We start from the raw sequence: 17,458 nt of genomic DNA, 5'->3' as shown, positions 1-17,458 counted from the left end.
GAATAAAAACAGAGGTCTGGAAGAATTATTTTTAAAATCGATTTCGCCAAAGCGTACGATTCGGTGGAATGGGATTTTATCGACGTAATGTTAGACCGCTTTAATTTTGGCCCTGTTTGGAGGAGGTGGATTAGAGGATGTCTTGAGTCGGCTTCAGCGAATGTCTTGGTGAACGGGTCTCCGTCCGGGGAGTTCAGATTGGAAAGAGGATTAAGACAGGGGGACCCAATATCTCCTTTCCTCTTTCTCATCGCAGCGGAAGGGCTACATTCTCTTATTGAGAAGGCTGCTGAAAAGAATCTCTTAGTGCCCGCTGTGATTGGCAAAGACATGATTAAGATCTCTCATCTCCAATATGCCGACGACACAATTTTTGTGTTGGACGAGGACGATCGGAACGCGGCTGCTGTTAAGAATATCCTTACTTTATTCCAGTTCATTTCGGGGCTGTCGGTCAATTATTCCAAAAGCAACCTGATGGGTATTGAAGTTGACGACATTAAAGTGGAGAGAATGGCGTCTGATCTTAATTGCAAAGTGGGCGTCGTTCCTTTCAAGTACCTTGGCGTTAGGGTTGGTGGTCGTCCGAAGAGTGTGGTGGACTGGAGCTACATAGTTGACAAAGTGAAGAAGAAAGTCGAAGGGTGGAGGAACAGAAAGCTGTCTCTGGCTGGGAGAATTACTCTGATCAAATCCGTCCTTCAGGCTATTCCTATTTACCAGCTTTCCTTTTCTCTTATTCCAAAAGCCACGGTGAGATCCTTGAATTCTATTTTTGGGAATTTTCTTTGGGGAGGGAAAGTGGGCTCTGGACCCATTTCGTGGGTTAAATGGGAAGATCTGTGTCTGGAAAAAAAGGAGGGGGGCCTGGGTTTTAGGAATATCGAGTGGTTCAATCACGCTCTTGTTTTGAAATGGTTGTGGAGATATTTAGAGGGAGGTGGGCTGCTTTGGGCAAAAGTGATGGGGTCAATTTATGGGGAGGTGGAGTGGGGAGCTGAGGGGGCTTTTACCTTGGGGAGATGCAGGTCGGCAGGTGGCTGGTGGCCGGTGGCCGAATTTAGTGGCGAAGGCCGGAAGTGGGGGTGGGGGGTGGTTTCGGGATAATGTTGTTAGGAAAGTTGGAGATGGACAAGACACTAAATTTTGGGATCACTGTTGGGCAGGGAGTACACCCCTTAGGTTAGTTTTCCCTAGATTATTCCACTTAAGCATGAATATGGAGGCGATGGTGAGTGAGATAGGGAGGTGGGAGAATGGGGCGTGGGAGTGGGATTTGAGATGGAGAAGAGAGCTCCGGGCGAGAGATGTCGAAGCCTCTAACAATTTGGTTGCCTGTCTCTTTGATCCAGATCCTTGTGCAGGTACCAAAGATAGATGGACGTGGAGAGCAGAAAAAGATGGGGAGTACACGACAAAATCTGCATACTCGGTGATCAAAGACTCAAGGATTACTCTCCAGCAGGTGATTGTTAATAAGGAGGCGTTGGCAACAATCTGGGATTCACCCGCGACTCAAAAAGCAAAAGTCTTAGCTTGGAGGATTCTGAGGCGAAGATTACCAACTTGTGATAACCTTAGGAAGAGGAATGTGCTGATAAATGTGGAGGAGGCGATGTGCAATGCGTGCTTCCACAAACTTGAATCGACTGAGCATGTCTTCTTACTCTGCCCAAAAACTGGACTGTTGTGGGACAAGATCCAAAAGTGACTCGGATGTTGTGCGGCTCGACCTCAAAGTATTCCCTCTCATTTTCATACCTTTACGCATCTGGGCGGGGGAAAGAAAAGTGAGCTGTTCCTCAAGGCTTTGTGGATGTGCACCAATTGGGTGTTGTGGAAGAAAAGGAACGAAAGTCGATTTGAAGGAATCGGGTGGCAGATTGACGGTGTTGTCATGGAGATCAAAAGGAGATCATGGAGCTGGGCTAATGAGTTTAAGAGTCTCGGTAAAGATCTTAGTTTCTGTAATTGGTGCTCTGATGACTTGTTGTCAAAACTGATGTAAGTTTCTTGCTCATGGTATCTCTGGTACCTAAGTTTCTATTAATGAATTTTCTTGTTCAAAAAAAAAAAAGAATAAAAACAAATAAAATTGATAAAACCTGGAAAGAAATCTGAATAACAACTTGAATGTTGAAGTCTTCAATCTTGCAGGAAAATAAATCTAATCTATGAAATCATTAAAATCCTAAGTCTAAAACTGAAAAATATGAAAAGAGGTGAAAAATAGGTGAAAAGAGGTGAAGAGAAGTGTCTAATAGGTCAAGAAAAGGACCTATATATAGGCACAGGGGATAAATACAGTACAAAACTCGAAAATACTGATAAAATCTGAAAATTCCCAAAAATTCGGAAATTCCCGTCGGACACTATTCATTGTTGTGCGCGACTTTTTTGTTCTGTGACCATATCTTTCTCGTCCGAACTCGGATTTGCGAACCGTTTGTGCCTAAGAACTCTTATCGCGATGATCTACAACTTTCATTAAGACCACTCATCCAAATTCAGACTCAAGATTTCTGTAAATTCCATCAAAGTTCGAGCAAATATCATATTTCACAAGATAAAGCACAAAATAATCATCCAACACTCAATTTCCTATAAAATTGACATCATAAGAACATAAAAAAAAAAAAACCATGGAAAAGTGAGTGTTATCAAACACTGAAGCAGATAGAAATACATGCGCAAATGGTGGCCGAAATTCTCGCACAAAGGGAAGCCGAAGATCTTTGATTTTCATGTTTGAAATCTACGTAATTTAAATGTAAGTAATTTAAATTTAAGTAATTGTTTTATTTAATTTTGTGTAATTGCATTAATATAATTTCTGAATTTAAATAAAAGAAAAATTCAAAAAATAATACTAATTCATATGAGTTAGTATGACGAGCAAACCCAGTTGGCTCATAAGTGGGCCTGGAGTATGGATGAGTTAAGGGTTGGTTCAACTTATATTGATGATCTAATACAAGATTTAACTGACATCAAATTATTAATCATATATTACACAGTTGAACTAATTTTTTTTTTCATTTTTTTCGTTCTGCAATAAAATCATATTTTAATTATTCAATTGAACTAAATATTATTGAAAGTGAACTTTAAACTCAAAAGAAAAGAAGAAGAAAGTGAATAATATACGAGGTTTTTTATTTTAAATTTTATAGGGTTTATAAGCTCTTGAAAATTAATTGACAAATTAAGATCTTGTAAGATCTAAAACTAAACACTAAAAGTGTAAGTTCATCAACACATCATATTTTTCATATGATCTTATAAGTAATAAAAAAAACATCTTTAATAAGACACTTACAAGTATCTTATTGGAGCATGTGAGTGATATGCACAAGAATTTTTTAAGGAATAAATAATCTATAAAAATTATCCTACTATACTTATTACTTCTAAATATATTATTCTTATTCCATATATCCCCGATTCATAATTCTCTGTATCTTTAACTATGATTTTTTTAACTTATAATTATCTATATAATTTATAGCATTTTAAAATAATTTTGACAACTTAAAACTCTAAAAAATACTATTAAATTCTATGAACTTTGAAAAATTCTTATAAAATGTTGAAGTTAATTATGAGATACTCTTCCAAATCCATTTGAAGACAACTATTTGAAACTAGAAGAGAAGGAAGTACCAAGAAAAAAGAATGAGCTTTAACCGAACGCACCCAAAATAAAATGTGAATAAAACATTAGAAAAAGGGTTTTGATTAAAGAAATGTGGAATGGTCAAGTTATAATGAGAGGCATGTGGGACTTGCTTGGACTAATAGCTATCAATCTTGATTTCCTCAAAATTTAGAGTCAATGGTCCAATCACTCCACATGCCTTCCCAACATCAAAGTCGGCAATAAAATATTACTACTAAAGCCACGTCGGGGCTACCCACGCTCTTGTCTTTTTCTTACAAAATTTAACCTAATTAATTTTGTTAACAAAAATTTCACCTAATTTCCCCCTTGCTACATCCAATCCCAATTAATCGGATTATATAATTGTTTGCCGCTGCCAAGCCAGTTTGATTTTGATTTTTTATTGCATGCAGGCGAGCCAACGGTATCTCAACACCACACAATGGTGGGAAAATATCACCGCACGCAGGCGAACCGCACGAAACGACGATATCTCAACACCACCACACAACGGTGGAAAAATATCACCACACGCAGACGAGCAGCACGAAAGCGAGAACGCCCTACGTGTGAGACCAACAAACAATCAAACAAACAATAATACATCACCACCTTAAAATGAGAAAATATCGCTGCCAAGCAGGATCGAACCCAATACCTCTTGTCATTCATAATTCCACTATTTGTATATTTTTATATTGGGATATTAGTCAAGTGCAAATTCTTATTCTCAAAAGGTTGAATTAACACAAAAATAAAACCAACGTAACTTATATTTTGAAAATTAAAGTTGTACTATGACTAAAAATATATACAACTAAATTAAAAAAAACGGCGTAGTTGACGAAGTTTTATGTAAAAAGTTGTTAGTACTAAAGAAAATCGACATAGATTTTAAGAAAAATTAATGAGTGGAAAAATGATCCGACAAAAAGATATTATAATTAATAAAATTATTTTCAAAAAAATTAGGATGTATTTTCGTGAACACATAAAAATGATAAATTATAACTTTTTTTGTGGACGAAAAGAGTATTACCAACCTAATAAAAAGATTATTTACTTTTATCTTATTTGATTAAAACTATCAAAAAGATAAAGATCATAAACTTTCAACGATAAGAATGTTCCTCAGTCATTATACTTTATTTTTCCAAAATTCATTATCTAGATATTCATTTCGACAAGCACCAAGGGCATCTTTAATGTTGTGCACCATTATACAGTAACTCTACAAATAAAATAGAACAAAATTTCAACTTCTATCTTCCACTGCCTCCTCAATTAGACAACAAAAAATGAATATTCCGACAGATACCATTTTATTTTATTAATCAATTCTTGATTAATATGTTATTAATGCAAAATAAATACCACAATTTATAATAAGCCTCATTCCATTCTTCTAAGATAAGATAAGAAGTAATAATAATGCATACAAGAAGAAAAAAAAAATCGCAAGCTACGATGTTGCGCTAGAAAGACTGTAGCAATCTTTATTTTACGATCCAAATATAGCGCACGGTTGGAGAATTTTGAATCTTTACAATAGCTGAGTGCTATAATAAGTCTCCCTTTGAAGATGGTGTAAGGAAATATCTTAAAATACAAACATGCACCTTTCGTCAAAAAAAAAATACAAACATGCACCCAAAAAAAATAAGAAACATTGTCGGATAAAATTCATAATGTCAGCAAATTCAATTCAATCTTTCAAATTCGAATTTGTATTCAAATTTATCTCTTCAACGTACAAATTCGAATTTCAGCTATGAAATGGAAATGAGATCTCAACAACATCAAGTCTGAAATATTCTCCAACGAATTAATCAAGCAAATTGAGGACATATGAACAACTTTGAGAATAATAAAGAAATAAAATTGTGAAAATGTAGAAAAGTATATAAACACTATGTATTGATTATTTTCTTGTTATCTATTCGAACTTTTACAAATAATGACAGAAAGCAACTATGTAAAATCCAAGTAAATGAAATTAAAGAAGTAAACTATATAAAGAAAGGCCTAAACAGCAATAGTTAATGTGTTTGGAGAGACAGAGAGACAAAGGGGGTGGTGGCAACGGCTCAAAAATGCGTCGGTGAGGGCGGTTAGGTAGGGTCGAACTATAACTACACACAAAATGCAGCCCCGAAAAAGACATGGGTGTCGCCCCTACCTCTTATCTCACTATTAAGTGATGAAGACCAAAATTACCAAGACCATTTATGTCTTGCATCCTCAGCTTTGACATTGGTCGATACCAACGGCATTGTTCCATACAATGAAACGAAATCGTTGAGGCATTTCTTTCTCTTGTCACTGTGCCCCTTCACACTGCTTATCCCCGACCAACCAATCTCATATATCTTCCCTAATAGTTCACCAAAAATGCTTTAGGTTATGTATATATATAACATCTAGCAACAAGTTGGAAATTAATTGTGACTATTTATGCAAACCGACACACAACATTATCAGCTTAATTAGTTGCCTATATAGCATACAATAGCTCATAAATATTACATGGAATAGTAAGATTAAGCACAGAATGCTTCAATGAACAACTACAGCATATATAGAGATGTACATGTCGCCCAGTCAGCTTCTTGTTAATTATGTTAAGCTAGCTTCTTTTGGCTAGTAATTATTGTACACTTGTGTCGAATTCGTCAAGGAATTGAACACAATCTTTGTAAATATCGTCTTTTATTGAATTCATCAAGTTTAACTAAAAGTTCTTTAACTATTGAGTGACATAATGCATTTCATTTTGAGCATTAATTCTTAACAAAACAACAACGAAAAATGTTAGCATATGTCCTTTCTCTGTCCCCTTTTATGTTGAAATATTACATGGTAATAGTTGAAAAACAAATTCTGCTATCAACATATATATATATATACTAGTCTTGGTTTCTATGGACCACTTTGCACTGCATTAAGTATGGACCCATACACCTTTACACTACAATCTTATCCTCCTAAATAACCGTACCGAAAAGAAATAGGCTAAGTGAAGTGGGATGGAGATAGTGTATTACAATATGGCTAAGCCGTCTTTTCCTACGAATAAAACACACATGCAGGATTCACATTCTATATGTAGTCTAAATAACCTGTATATTTTACTCCCTCCATCCCATGAAGCATGACCCAATTCTTTTCGGCACGGAAATTAAGAAATTGGTATTTTGTGTGTTAAGTGTGGTAGGTGAAAAAGTGAAAAGGTGAATAAAGGGTAAATTTTTTGCCATTTTTAGAAATAGGTCAAGCTTCGTGGGACAAACCAAAAAGGAAATTGGGTCATGCTTTGTGGGACGGAGGGAGTAATTTTTATACCACTAAAATAGTGCTAGTTGATCTGATGGCATGATATAACTATATAATTATATATACACACATTATGCGTACACATTTTTTCATAAGTGGCAGGTTAATCAAGAAAAATGGCAAAACACACATAGTGAGCAGAGTTAGAATGCATCCAAGAAAAACATATTACCTTTAACCCAGATTGGAGGAGCCCTGCTGGCATTAGCCACTAGAAGAGACATTGCTATGTCTTCACAGTTCCTGATAAACATATGTACAATCAATAAACCACTAATCAGTTATGAACAATCTAACAAGTAATAGCAGAGATGAGATGAGATCAAATCAGTGCATACCTTGCTCTGCTTATATAATCGTGAACTGATGGTGGCATCTTGTTGGTGTACAAATCCAAATACTTCTTGTGGAAGAAAGCAGCTTTTGAAAGAACCATACTGTAAGTGCCGGTCCACCAAACTGACCACCATCCTCCATATTCATAATGGGCCTGACCACTTCTCTACAACGAATGGATAATTTATCATGTGAAACAGGATTAGAAGCATATCCTATGGGAGTTTTTACAATTTAGGATTAAACTAGGTAGATAAAAATAGGATAGGCTAATCTATTAGTTACTAAGATGGATTAGAAACTTGGGATATCCTAAACCCCGTCATTATTTTCACAATTTCAGATAACTTGCTTGATTCATATCCCGTCGAAAGGGCTAGGATAGAAGAAATCCTTGTGATGAAGGTAAAAATACTCAATCATGCATACTGTCAATCCTTCCTGAATAGTAAACACCCTTAACATATACAAAGTAAAACATGCGAAGTTCATATAAATACTGAGGTAACAAATATGACTTTCATAGCTGCTCAAGCTTGCTTTATCAGTGGCATAAATTGCATTAAAACTTCAGTTATAACTTATATAGGCAGACAGGGACAATCATCTGTTTGCTAAAACCTATTCAAACTTTGCCAGTCGATATTTCTCAGCAGAAGAAAGACCATTGGTGGACGTCGCCAACCACCAAATAATTCCTGCGGAATTACCAAAATAAATTAGTATAATGGTAAGCAGGGTCGATCCCACAGAGAGCAGGTAAAATCATTCAATCCCCTAAAATCTATAATTTTGGTGATGCCACCACGCCTTAATTTTGAGAAAATATTAATTAACTAAGAAAGCAAATTAAATCAAATAAATAACTCTTGAAATAAATCAATAAAAAGGTAATTCGGCTCAAATAAATCCACTCTAATTCAAACTCTGATCCTCGACGCAATAATTAATTAATCCCTACCAACCAACCAGTTATAGGATACCGTGAAACGCAACGGACGTACCCCAATTCCTACTTACTGTATCGATAAACAGCTGGAGACGCCAGACCTGCTTATTTCCCTTATTAAAATATAACCTAGCTGGAGACGCCAGACCTAGATTTAATATTCTAATAGCATTAAGATGAAGGAACCCAATTTATACCAATTATTCTAGAGACGCTAGTAATAATTAATATACCAATTAATTCCCCCTACGAACATGGTAGTTGTATCACTAATTAGTCCAATTCCAACAATTACGGATTGGCAGGAACTAATTGACTGTAATCCAATTAAACCTAAGTTGGCCAGACTTAAATAAAATCAGAATTATCTTGGAACCTAGGAATTAATCGAAATCAATAGGAATCAATTTTAAACCAATTAGGTCTCACAGATCATTAAATTAAAGTTTCATTATTCTCGCCGAATTAAAAGATTTAGCTACTCATGCTTAAAATAAAAATAATCAAATAAATAAAATTAAACATAATAAAATATGCGAATAAAACTGAGAGAATAAATTGCAAGAAATAAATCAACTTGAAGTAACCCAATACTCGTCTGCCTTCTTCGAATTCCAATCCAGTCGCAAATTGACGAACAAAAATAAACAAGAATCGAACTAACTAAAGCGAGGAAATCAAGAAGCTAGTACTTGAGAATCGAGTTGCATGAAGAATAAAGAAATTGCATGCATGGAAAATTGAAAGAAAAAGACGTCTGCATTAAAACAAAAGTGTATCCCCAAACTAAACTAAAGTCAAACCTAATATCAAAGTCTAATGTTGCGGCTAGGTAAAAATTGTGCATGTGTAATCTAAAGTTAACCTAAACTAATATATATATATATGAGGCCATGCGGCCCCTTAACAAAAAATAAGGAAATAAATCCTTCTAGGACCGCATAAACCGAGACATGGGCTTCGGCCTTTTTTTTTACCTAATTAATACTCAAAATAAAATAAAACTAAGAGTTTTGGACTTTATAAAAATATAACAAGTAAATTAAAAGCCCAATTTCTACTTCTTCCATCTTCACGTCAAATCTCCATCGACAGCTCGGCTTTCTCCAATTTCTTCCAATTATCAACTCCATCTCTACTTCTTCAAATTCCTGCGCCAAAACATAGCAAAACATGTAATATCACATGAAACCACGGCAAAACGCACACTAAACTAGGTAACTAAAATACACACATCAACCATCATCAACAGAAAGGGATTTGAAATGCTTTAAAATAGTACCACTGGAAAATATCAATATCAGCTACAACTATCATTTCTATAACAATAATTATTCAAACCTCCAATGGCTCAGCAACTCATATGTCATACAGTCACATATCATAGAAAAGGTGAAAATAATTGGGTATATATGCATCTCAAGAAAGAGGAAAGAAGAGATAAGGGCTAAATTTAACTGTGGGATATATGCTACTCCATGATATAAAGCACGATATGTGTAAGAAACTAACCTCCCCATCCAGCCAATGCACACGGGGAACAAAACCCACCATTGTAAGTGGAGCAGTTTGCCATACAGTGAATGCAAAATCCAAAGTTCGACAAGGAATGATAACATCATCATCCACTGAGAATATAGCATCAGTCCTGAGATCCTCAATTGGTTTGAATCGATTATTCAGGTTATCTTCCTCGTTTAAGTCAAACCTAAAGTTGGGCTTGTGAACTGTCTGTGACTTCTTCCGCACCACCTGCATCAAGTATTCTCTAAGCTTGGACGAAGGCAGATCATTTTCACTCCAAACCACATGTATAGCATCAGTCCCTTGGCAGGAGGCATAATGAGCAACAGACTGCTTAAGTAGAGAATTTCTCTTCCAAGTGTTGATAAGAACTGTGTATCCACCCCTGCAATAAAATGACATACAAAACATATAAATTGATCATTGCAACACAACTTCAGTTTCAAGAAGAAATCCATATGCTATAGCCAAAAAGAAAAATAAAGTTTATATCATTTTAACCAGGTAAACACAAACCAAGTACAAGTTCAAGACTAGCTTAGATAATCATCATCATTTCATAAAACAGTGTTGAATTCAGAATAACCACCCAACCAAACGTATCAGAATACCAATAACGCAACAACAAAAGATGAAACTAAAATAAGAAATACAAATTGAACGAAAATTGATTCTAGTAAATACAATCCCAACACAATACATCGAAAATTAATTCCAAGTTTTGGCTTAGGGAGACATATTTAACATCACATGGAACTGCCAAGCGATTAGGAACTCCCGATAATCTTCTTGGGCAACATTAATAAAAATTAAGAGCACAAAACATTAAATTACTAACTAGATCAAGCACAAATAACACCGCACCAATCAATTTGTCAACAGATGAAACTGATGACCAACCTCGAGGGTGAATAAACGGAAGAAGCATAATGAGGGTTCCACCCCATAAAAGACGACAACTTCGAGCTGAGAAAACAGAGGGAAGTGAAGAAGCATAACAGAAGGAGGAGCTTGTACTTGGCGCTGCCAAGAAGCAGGCGAAGCCTGCGAAGAAGAGGCGAGCGGCCGCCGCGATTCGACGCTTTCGCCTTGGCGGGAGAGTAATCGCCACCGTTGCCGTTCTGCGACGCATCTCGGATGGCGATGAGGGTCGACATCTTCACGCGTCCGTTCAACGGGACGCCGCAGAATCGCTTAGGGTCGGTGACCAGGAAAATCGTTCGGACTTGTTGACTGGACGATGGTTCCGGCGGCCGGCGCTACGGCTGCAGTGAATCCGGCGGGTGTTATGTTCAGTATGGCGCGTGACGGAGTTGAGGCACCACACTTTCCTTTCCTTTTCTTCTTTTTTAGACAACTTGACACGTCAGAGCTGTGTTCGTTTATTTAAAGTTAGACTAGGGATGGCAGTGGATCTTGGACCCGGTCCAGATCCGTGGATCCAGATCCGTTTTTACGGATCTGGATCTCAATTTTTTGGACCCGACGGATCTGGATCTCAGTTTTGAAAACGGATCTGGATCTGGATCTTGAAATTTTAGATCCGGATCCGGCCCAGATCCGACCCGTGGATCCGTTTTATTATATATATATATATTTTTTATATTTTATGTTTAGTTTACTAATAATATTAACTAAATTAAAAATAATAAATAAATTATATTCAAAAGAATAAAAACTAAAAATAATTAGATAAAAGTATTTTGTGTTATATTTTTCATGATGGAAATTAGATGTTGTTGATTTTGTGATTTTTTTTAATTTAATTTAAAAATAGTAGATGCATGGATCTGGACCCGTGGACCCGCGGATCTGACGGATCTGGATCTGGATCCAAAATTTTCAGATCCACGGATCTGGATCTGGATCTGGATCTAGTATATGAAAACGGATCTGGATCTGGTATTGGCCAGACCCGGTCCAGATCCGGCCCGTTGCCATCCCTAAGTTAGACCAAGTCATAATTTTCAAAGTAAATTTGGAAGGTAAAACAGTCACTGGCGATTTTTCAAAATAAATAAACAGTCGTGGTCTATGCATTGTTTGACTCAATCTTTTCTTTTTTGAGGGTCATGTTTGACTCAATTTTGATTTTGGGAATTCAATTCATGGCCTCCATTTTATTCTTTAGTCTTTTATTTAAAATAACAAATACAAATAATTAAAAATTTACTATTTTACCTTATTTTTTATTGCTTTCAAATTAAATTAAATTTGTATAATAAATTATAGTTTTATTTAAATAAATTAAAAAAATAAATACGTATAACTCTCATCGTAATATAACAATATTTATAGCCCCCATCAAAATATGATAAAATAAATAAATAAATAAACACGTTTATACAAACTTAAACCTTGTAAAGAAATTAATCCACAATTCAAAATTTTGAGAATCACAAAATATTACCGATTAATTATCAAATTAGGTTGATTTCAGAATTCCCTTACATAAAATTCGGAGCTTCTACTGTTGTCCCAATCGAGGACAACTAGAATGCTTGGATTTTTATGAAACCTCTCACAACCAAAATTCTTAACGAGCAACAACTGCTTTGGTGTCTTTGTATACTAGCACGACTTCTCTCCAACTAAAATTCTTGAGGTGGATTGCAGCACAACTTTTGATTGAGAAGCAGAGCACATTGGCGGATCTACATGGGGTTGCTTCTTTTAGTAGTAATATTATATCCCCAAGCCCCAACCCATAAGTGTCTTAAGCTTCTCATATGAATATATGTTTGGGATTCGGCCCCTTAATTAAAGTTTAAAATGGCAGCTACTCTTATAGGCTAACAAATATAAAAAGAATTACACAAATCAAATTTGCCAGTGCCCCTAAACACACAACACAACAAGTAGTTTTAAGAATTATAATTTTATTGATTTTAAATTCATCATGTCCTCTATTTTCGTATAGAATTTGATTCTTTCATCTAATTATAAGGTATTATATATATATATATATATATATATATTTGTTTAAATTAGGGATAGTACGTATATAATGCATCCAATCTATTTGATAAAATGACTTTGTAAATTATATTCTTGCATATTTGATATGCGAACTCGCTTATGTTTTTAAATAATTTTAAACTTACTATTTTTTACATTAAATTAAGTATTTTTATATTTATGTCTATGAGATTATTTTTTTGTACCCCCAATTTAAAAATCCTAGATCCGCCACTGGCAGAGAGCACCATGATGAATTGATGATCCAATGAAGAATGGTGATTCTTGAGGCGATAGCAACAGACTCGTTCCAAGTTAGATAATTGGGACTCACTTTGTTGCTGATATCTATCACGAAGTCTGCTTGAGTAGATTTTTGCCAATTATTAGGACAACAGTAGAAACTTCAGATTCTATGTAAGAAATTGTGAAATCGACGTAGTTTGATCTTTTGGCTCATATAATGTCAAGGATTTTTTTGAAAGTGGGTTTTGTCACAAAGAATTAATCGATATTTCTTTCATCTGGTTCTCAAAATTTTGAGTGGGGCTATACAGTTTTTTACAGGGTTTATATCTGCATAAATGCATTTCTTTATTATATTTTGAAAGGGGGCTATAAATATTTTAATATTACAATTGAGAGTTAAATAAAATTGTCAATTTATTATAAATTTAATTTAATTTAAAAACTATGAAGTGTATATGATAAAATAGGAAATTTATAATTATTTTTAATTATTATTTTAAATATAGACTATAAAATGTAAAATATGGACTATGAATAGAATCGGTACTTGATTTACTATAGATGGCAAATGATCGGGCTGGGCTGAAAAATAATGAACTCCTACAAATCTGAGTTTTAGTAAAAGAAAATTGGTCAAACAAGACTGACAAAAACTTTATTGTGTTTTTAATTATTTGAGCATTTTATGTTCAATCTAAAATTACATCGAGCCTAAAATCTCTGGTCCTACCCCGACTAAAAAGAAAATTGAAGTGAGCTTGTTTTGTCGGCTCTATCGAAGACTTGTTGCCTCCTCATAACTAAATACACAGTAACAAATCCATTCTCAATTAGTTACTAAAAATTCCTTAAGTAAGAGTGTGAATAAGATGAAAGTGAAATTAAGGAGGTTGGAATTGAACAACTACATAATGCTAAAAATGTAGCTAGAAAAAGCATTTGATTCAATAATAAAGAAAGAAGAGAAACATGTGGAGCTTCTCCTTATTGTGCATGGTGGGTTGCTCATAAGGGCGGCAGCCATGTTATCACCACGGGGCTTCTGACTTTGTGCACCCCATTCTTCCATATAATCGATCCGAATTCAGGAGTGGATTGCCTCGACTTGCTGATGAACGTCACCTTGTATGTTATCTTCTTCACTGCGCTACTGAACTGGAGCGTTGCAGGCTCAACCCTCACGGATGCGCCTTTGAACGCCGACACCACCACGCGGTAGCTCGACACAGGGGGACCCACATTCGTCGCGGTTCTGTGGAGCGTCACCACTGTCACGTTCGTGCTCTCTGGGAAAACTGCTGAGATGGCCGGATAGTTGAGATCTCCCGCATTGGGCAGGCTGTGCCTGCAACTTCTGTTGGCGAATTTGGTGAATACCAGCAGCTCCGACGAGGTCAGCCCCTGAGCGCACAGAAACTCCAAGTACTCCTGTGCTCCTATGTCGTAGATGAGACCAGGGTCGACCGCTTTCACCGGATTTATGTGGCCGGCGCCGTGGTCGTAAGGGGTGGACGGTGTGGCGGAGGAGGCGTCTCTCAGGGGATTCTGCGTGTTGTCATGGATATATGCTGTCGTCATCAACGCCGACTTAATCGCGGCGGGGCTCCAATTCGGATGCTTCGACTTGATCAGCGCCGCCACGCCGCTCACGTGAGGGCAGGACATTGATGTGCCGGAGAGTATGTTGAATTTGGTGCGACGGTGATCTGTCGGCAGGCTTGACGGCCCCAATTCGCCCGTCCAGGCGGCCAGGATGTTCACGCCGGGCGCCACCATGTCGGGCTTCAGTATCTCTAGGGAGAGGATGTTTGGTCCTCTTGATGAAAATGCCGCCACCACGGGTGATGGTCTGATTTTCAGCTTCGTTCCCAGAAATGAGAGTGTTGCGGTGGCGTTCCGGTGGGCGGCGTAGTGCTGCTTTATCAGCTTTCCTGTTGACTCACCTACTGCCACGGCGGGAAGGAGATGGCAGTCGGCGACAAGCTCCTCTCCGTTGGTGGCGGTGTTGGACAGAATCATGCCTACTCCGCCGGCGTCTTTCACTACCTGACCTTTTTCGACTCGGGGGCTAATGCCTCTGTCGCATATCACGATTTTTCCGGCGACGGAGTGGCGGTCGAGAGTGCCTTCCAAGCACATTGAGCTCGGCGTTAGATTGCTTGAGTTGCTCCCGTGGTAGACTAACGGATACTGTTTGTTTGGGGAAAGATTTCGACGACCTTTGTAGAGCGAGGCTCCGGTCAGATACCGACCTGTTCCGAGCTTAATTGTGGCCGGAAAATCTCTGTCCATGGTGCTGGCGCCGACGGTGGTCACCCAGGGCGAGACGTTGGTGAGGCTGATGGGGTCAGGGCCGCCGTTGCCGGCTGAGCACGACACGAACACGCCCTTCTCCATCGCCCCGAAAGCGCCCACCGAGAGGCTGTCGCGGAAATACGACGAGATTCCGCCGCCCAACGAGATGGACAGAACGTTGACGCCGTCAGCGACGGCTCGATCGACGGCGGAGAGGATATCGGAGCTGAAGCAGCCTCCGGTCCAGCAAACCTTGTAGGCGGCGATCCTGGCCCCTGGCGCCATCCCTCGGGCAGTACCGTAAGCATAGCCCATGAGATTGGCGCCTTGCACGGGAGCGCCGGCTACGGTGGCGGCAGTGTGCGTGCCGTGGCCGTCTTGGTCCCTGGGCGACTTGTACTCCTCCTGCTCGTTGATCTTGCCGGAGGCGGCCTCGTATCCCCGGTAGAACACTCTGGCTCCCACGATCTTCCTGTTGCAGTGGCGCTTGGTGAAGCCGCGGCCGACTTCGCAGGCGCCTCTCCAGTGGGCGGGCACGGGCGTCATGCCCGTGTCGTTGAAGCTGGGGCTCTCCGGCCACACGCCGGTGTCCAGCACGCCGACCACCACGTCGTAGTCGGATGGCTTGTAGGATAGCGTGGTTGTGCTTGTGCTGTCTTGGCGTTCGAGGCCGAGGAAGAGAGGGCTTCTCGTGGTGTGGAGCTGGTACACGGTGTCCGGGAACACCGCCATCACGCCGTCGTGTCGTTGCAGTCTCTCGGCCTCCTCGGCGCTTAGCCGGGCGGCGACACCGTGGAATGCGGTCTGGTAGCTGTAGATTATCCTATCCGCACCTCCTGCATCGCCGCCTTCTGTGTTGATTGCTGATTTGATCATTGATGAATACCAGTGATCGTGGTCGTTGAACTCCTGCGGCTTTGCCCATTTATCCATGTATATTATGTATGTGGCAGTGGATGGGCTGCTGCTTGCTACACACCTCAACAAAACTACAAGGAAACACCATTTTCCTATAATTTCGGCCATTTTCGCTGCCGGAAATGTTTACACAAAATGGAAAAAGGAGTGAATGTGAGAGTGCGTAAAATTGAGAGAGAAAGAGTGGTTTAGTTGTGTTGTTGGAAGGTAATAAATTGAGGTGGTTGCTTCATCAATGCATCATTAGAATTAGGTCGCAAAACTGAGTTGTGAAAGTATCTTTTTTTTCTTGGCCTTTTCAGACTAACTGAACTACCAAAACCCCCAAACGATTTATGCTCAGTTCAGCTCATGCTGCAAAATGCGATTACTCACTAGATTCCGAGGTACAAGTATTCTGGCACAAGGTATTTTCGAGTCTGCAACTTGGAGTTTAATGCAATGTGGCCTTCTAATTTCTCCTATTTTTCTTTCATTTAGGTATAACTGCGAAATAGAACGCATCTCATATGAATTCAAAATGTAAATTCATTGTGTGCTGTGTTGGCATAGCGGTAGGTGGTTAATGCCCAAAGTCTGAGGTCCTGGATTCGAGTCTACTTTGATACGGTCATTAAATTTCTTTATTTACTTATATAATTTATTCAAAAAAATTATACATTCCTTTAATTCGGGAAGGATCTTTCATTAATACTTGGAGCGTGTTTGTTTTGAGATATAAGAAATAGATTAGTTTTATTTATCACCTTATACACTGTTTGCTTTGATGTGATAAAAAAATTAGAACAAACTTATAAACTTTCAGGCAGCACATTTTTCTTAGGCAATGTATAGTTTGATACCTAAGGGATGGTGTTATGATTTTATATCATCTTATAAAAAGTAAGATAAATATATTATTCTTCAAAATGAATAAATATAAAAATATGATCCTTATTTTAAATGATAGATATATATAGCTCATTATATTATCTCTTTATCTAAAGGGATAAAAAGTAAATACACTTCAAGGGTGTTATCTCTAGGCAGTTTCGGGAGGGCAAAATTTATGGACTATTTTTCTTCCTAAACAAGATTAGTACTCCTTTAAATTTGTATCTTCTCAATTATTTGGTGGAACTTACTAATAATTTCACTTTATTTGCAAAAGCCAAAGTAGTACGTAGGGCGCAGTCAATTGAATGTAGGCAGCACATTACAGTGGTTATGGGTTGCCATTCTGTATTTCGTTAAGT

General features: G+C 38.0%; 2 protein-coding genes across 2 annotated transcripts; both read right to left on the bottom strand.

The window, feature by feature from the left end:
* Positions 1–5,551: 5,551 nt before the first annotated feature.
* Positions 5,552–11,191, bottom strand: LOC131014477 (glycosylinositol phosphorylceramide mannosyl transferase 1-like). The gene is made up of 5 exons (XM_057942471.1): positions 10,704–11,191; positions 9,792–10,188; positions 7,333–7,496; positions 7,167–7,237; positions 5,552–6,035 (listed from the first exon to the last, which is right to left on the bottom strand). Exons 1-5 carry the CDS (start codon positions 10,958–10,960, stop codon positions 5,875–5,877), a joined length of 1,050 nt encoding a protein of 349 aa, XP_057798454.1. The 5' UTR covers positions 10,961–11,191; the 3' UTR covers positions 5,552–5,874.
* A 2,742-nt stretch (positions 11,192–13,933) lies between these two features.
* LOC131014476 (subtilisin-like protease SBT1.3) lies at positions 13,934–16,624 on the bottom strand. Its single transcript, XM_057942470.1, has one exon. The coding sequence runs from the start codon at positions 16,329–16,331 to the stop codon at positions 14,016–14,018; it is 2,316 nt and encodes a 771-aa protein (XP_057798453.1). The 5' UTR covers positions 16,332–16,624; the 3' UTR covers positions 13,934–14,015.
* Positions 16,625–17,458: the final 834 nt, after the last annotated feature.

This window comes from Salvia miltiorrhiza, chromosome 3, assembly GCF_028751815.1.
Source record: "Salvia miltiorrhiza cultivar Shanhuang (shh) chromosome 3, IMPLAD_Smil_shh, whole genome shotgun sequence".
Taxonomy (NCBI): Eukaryota; Viridiplantae; Streptophyta; class Magnoliopsida; order Lamiales; family Lamiaceae; genus Salvia; species Salvia miltiorrhiza.
This window is presented reverse-complemented; position numbering and strand designations above follow the sequence as displayed.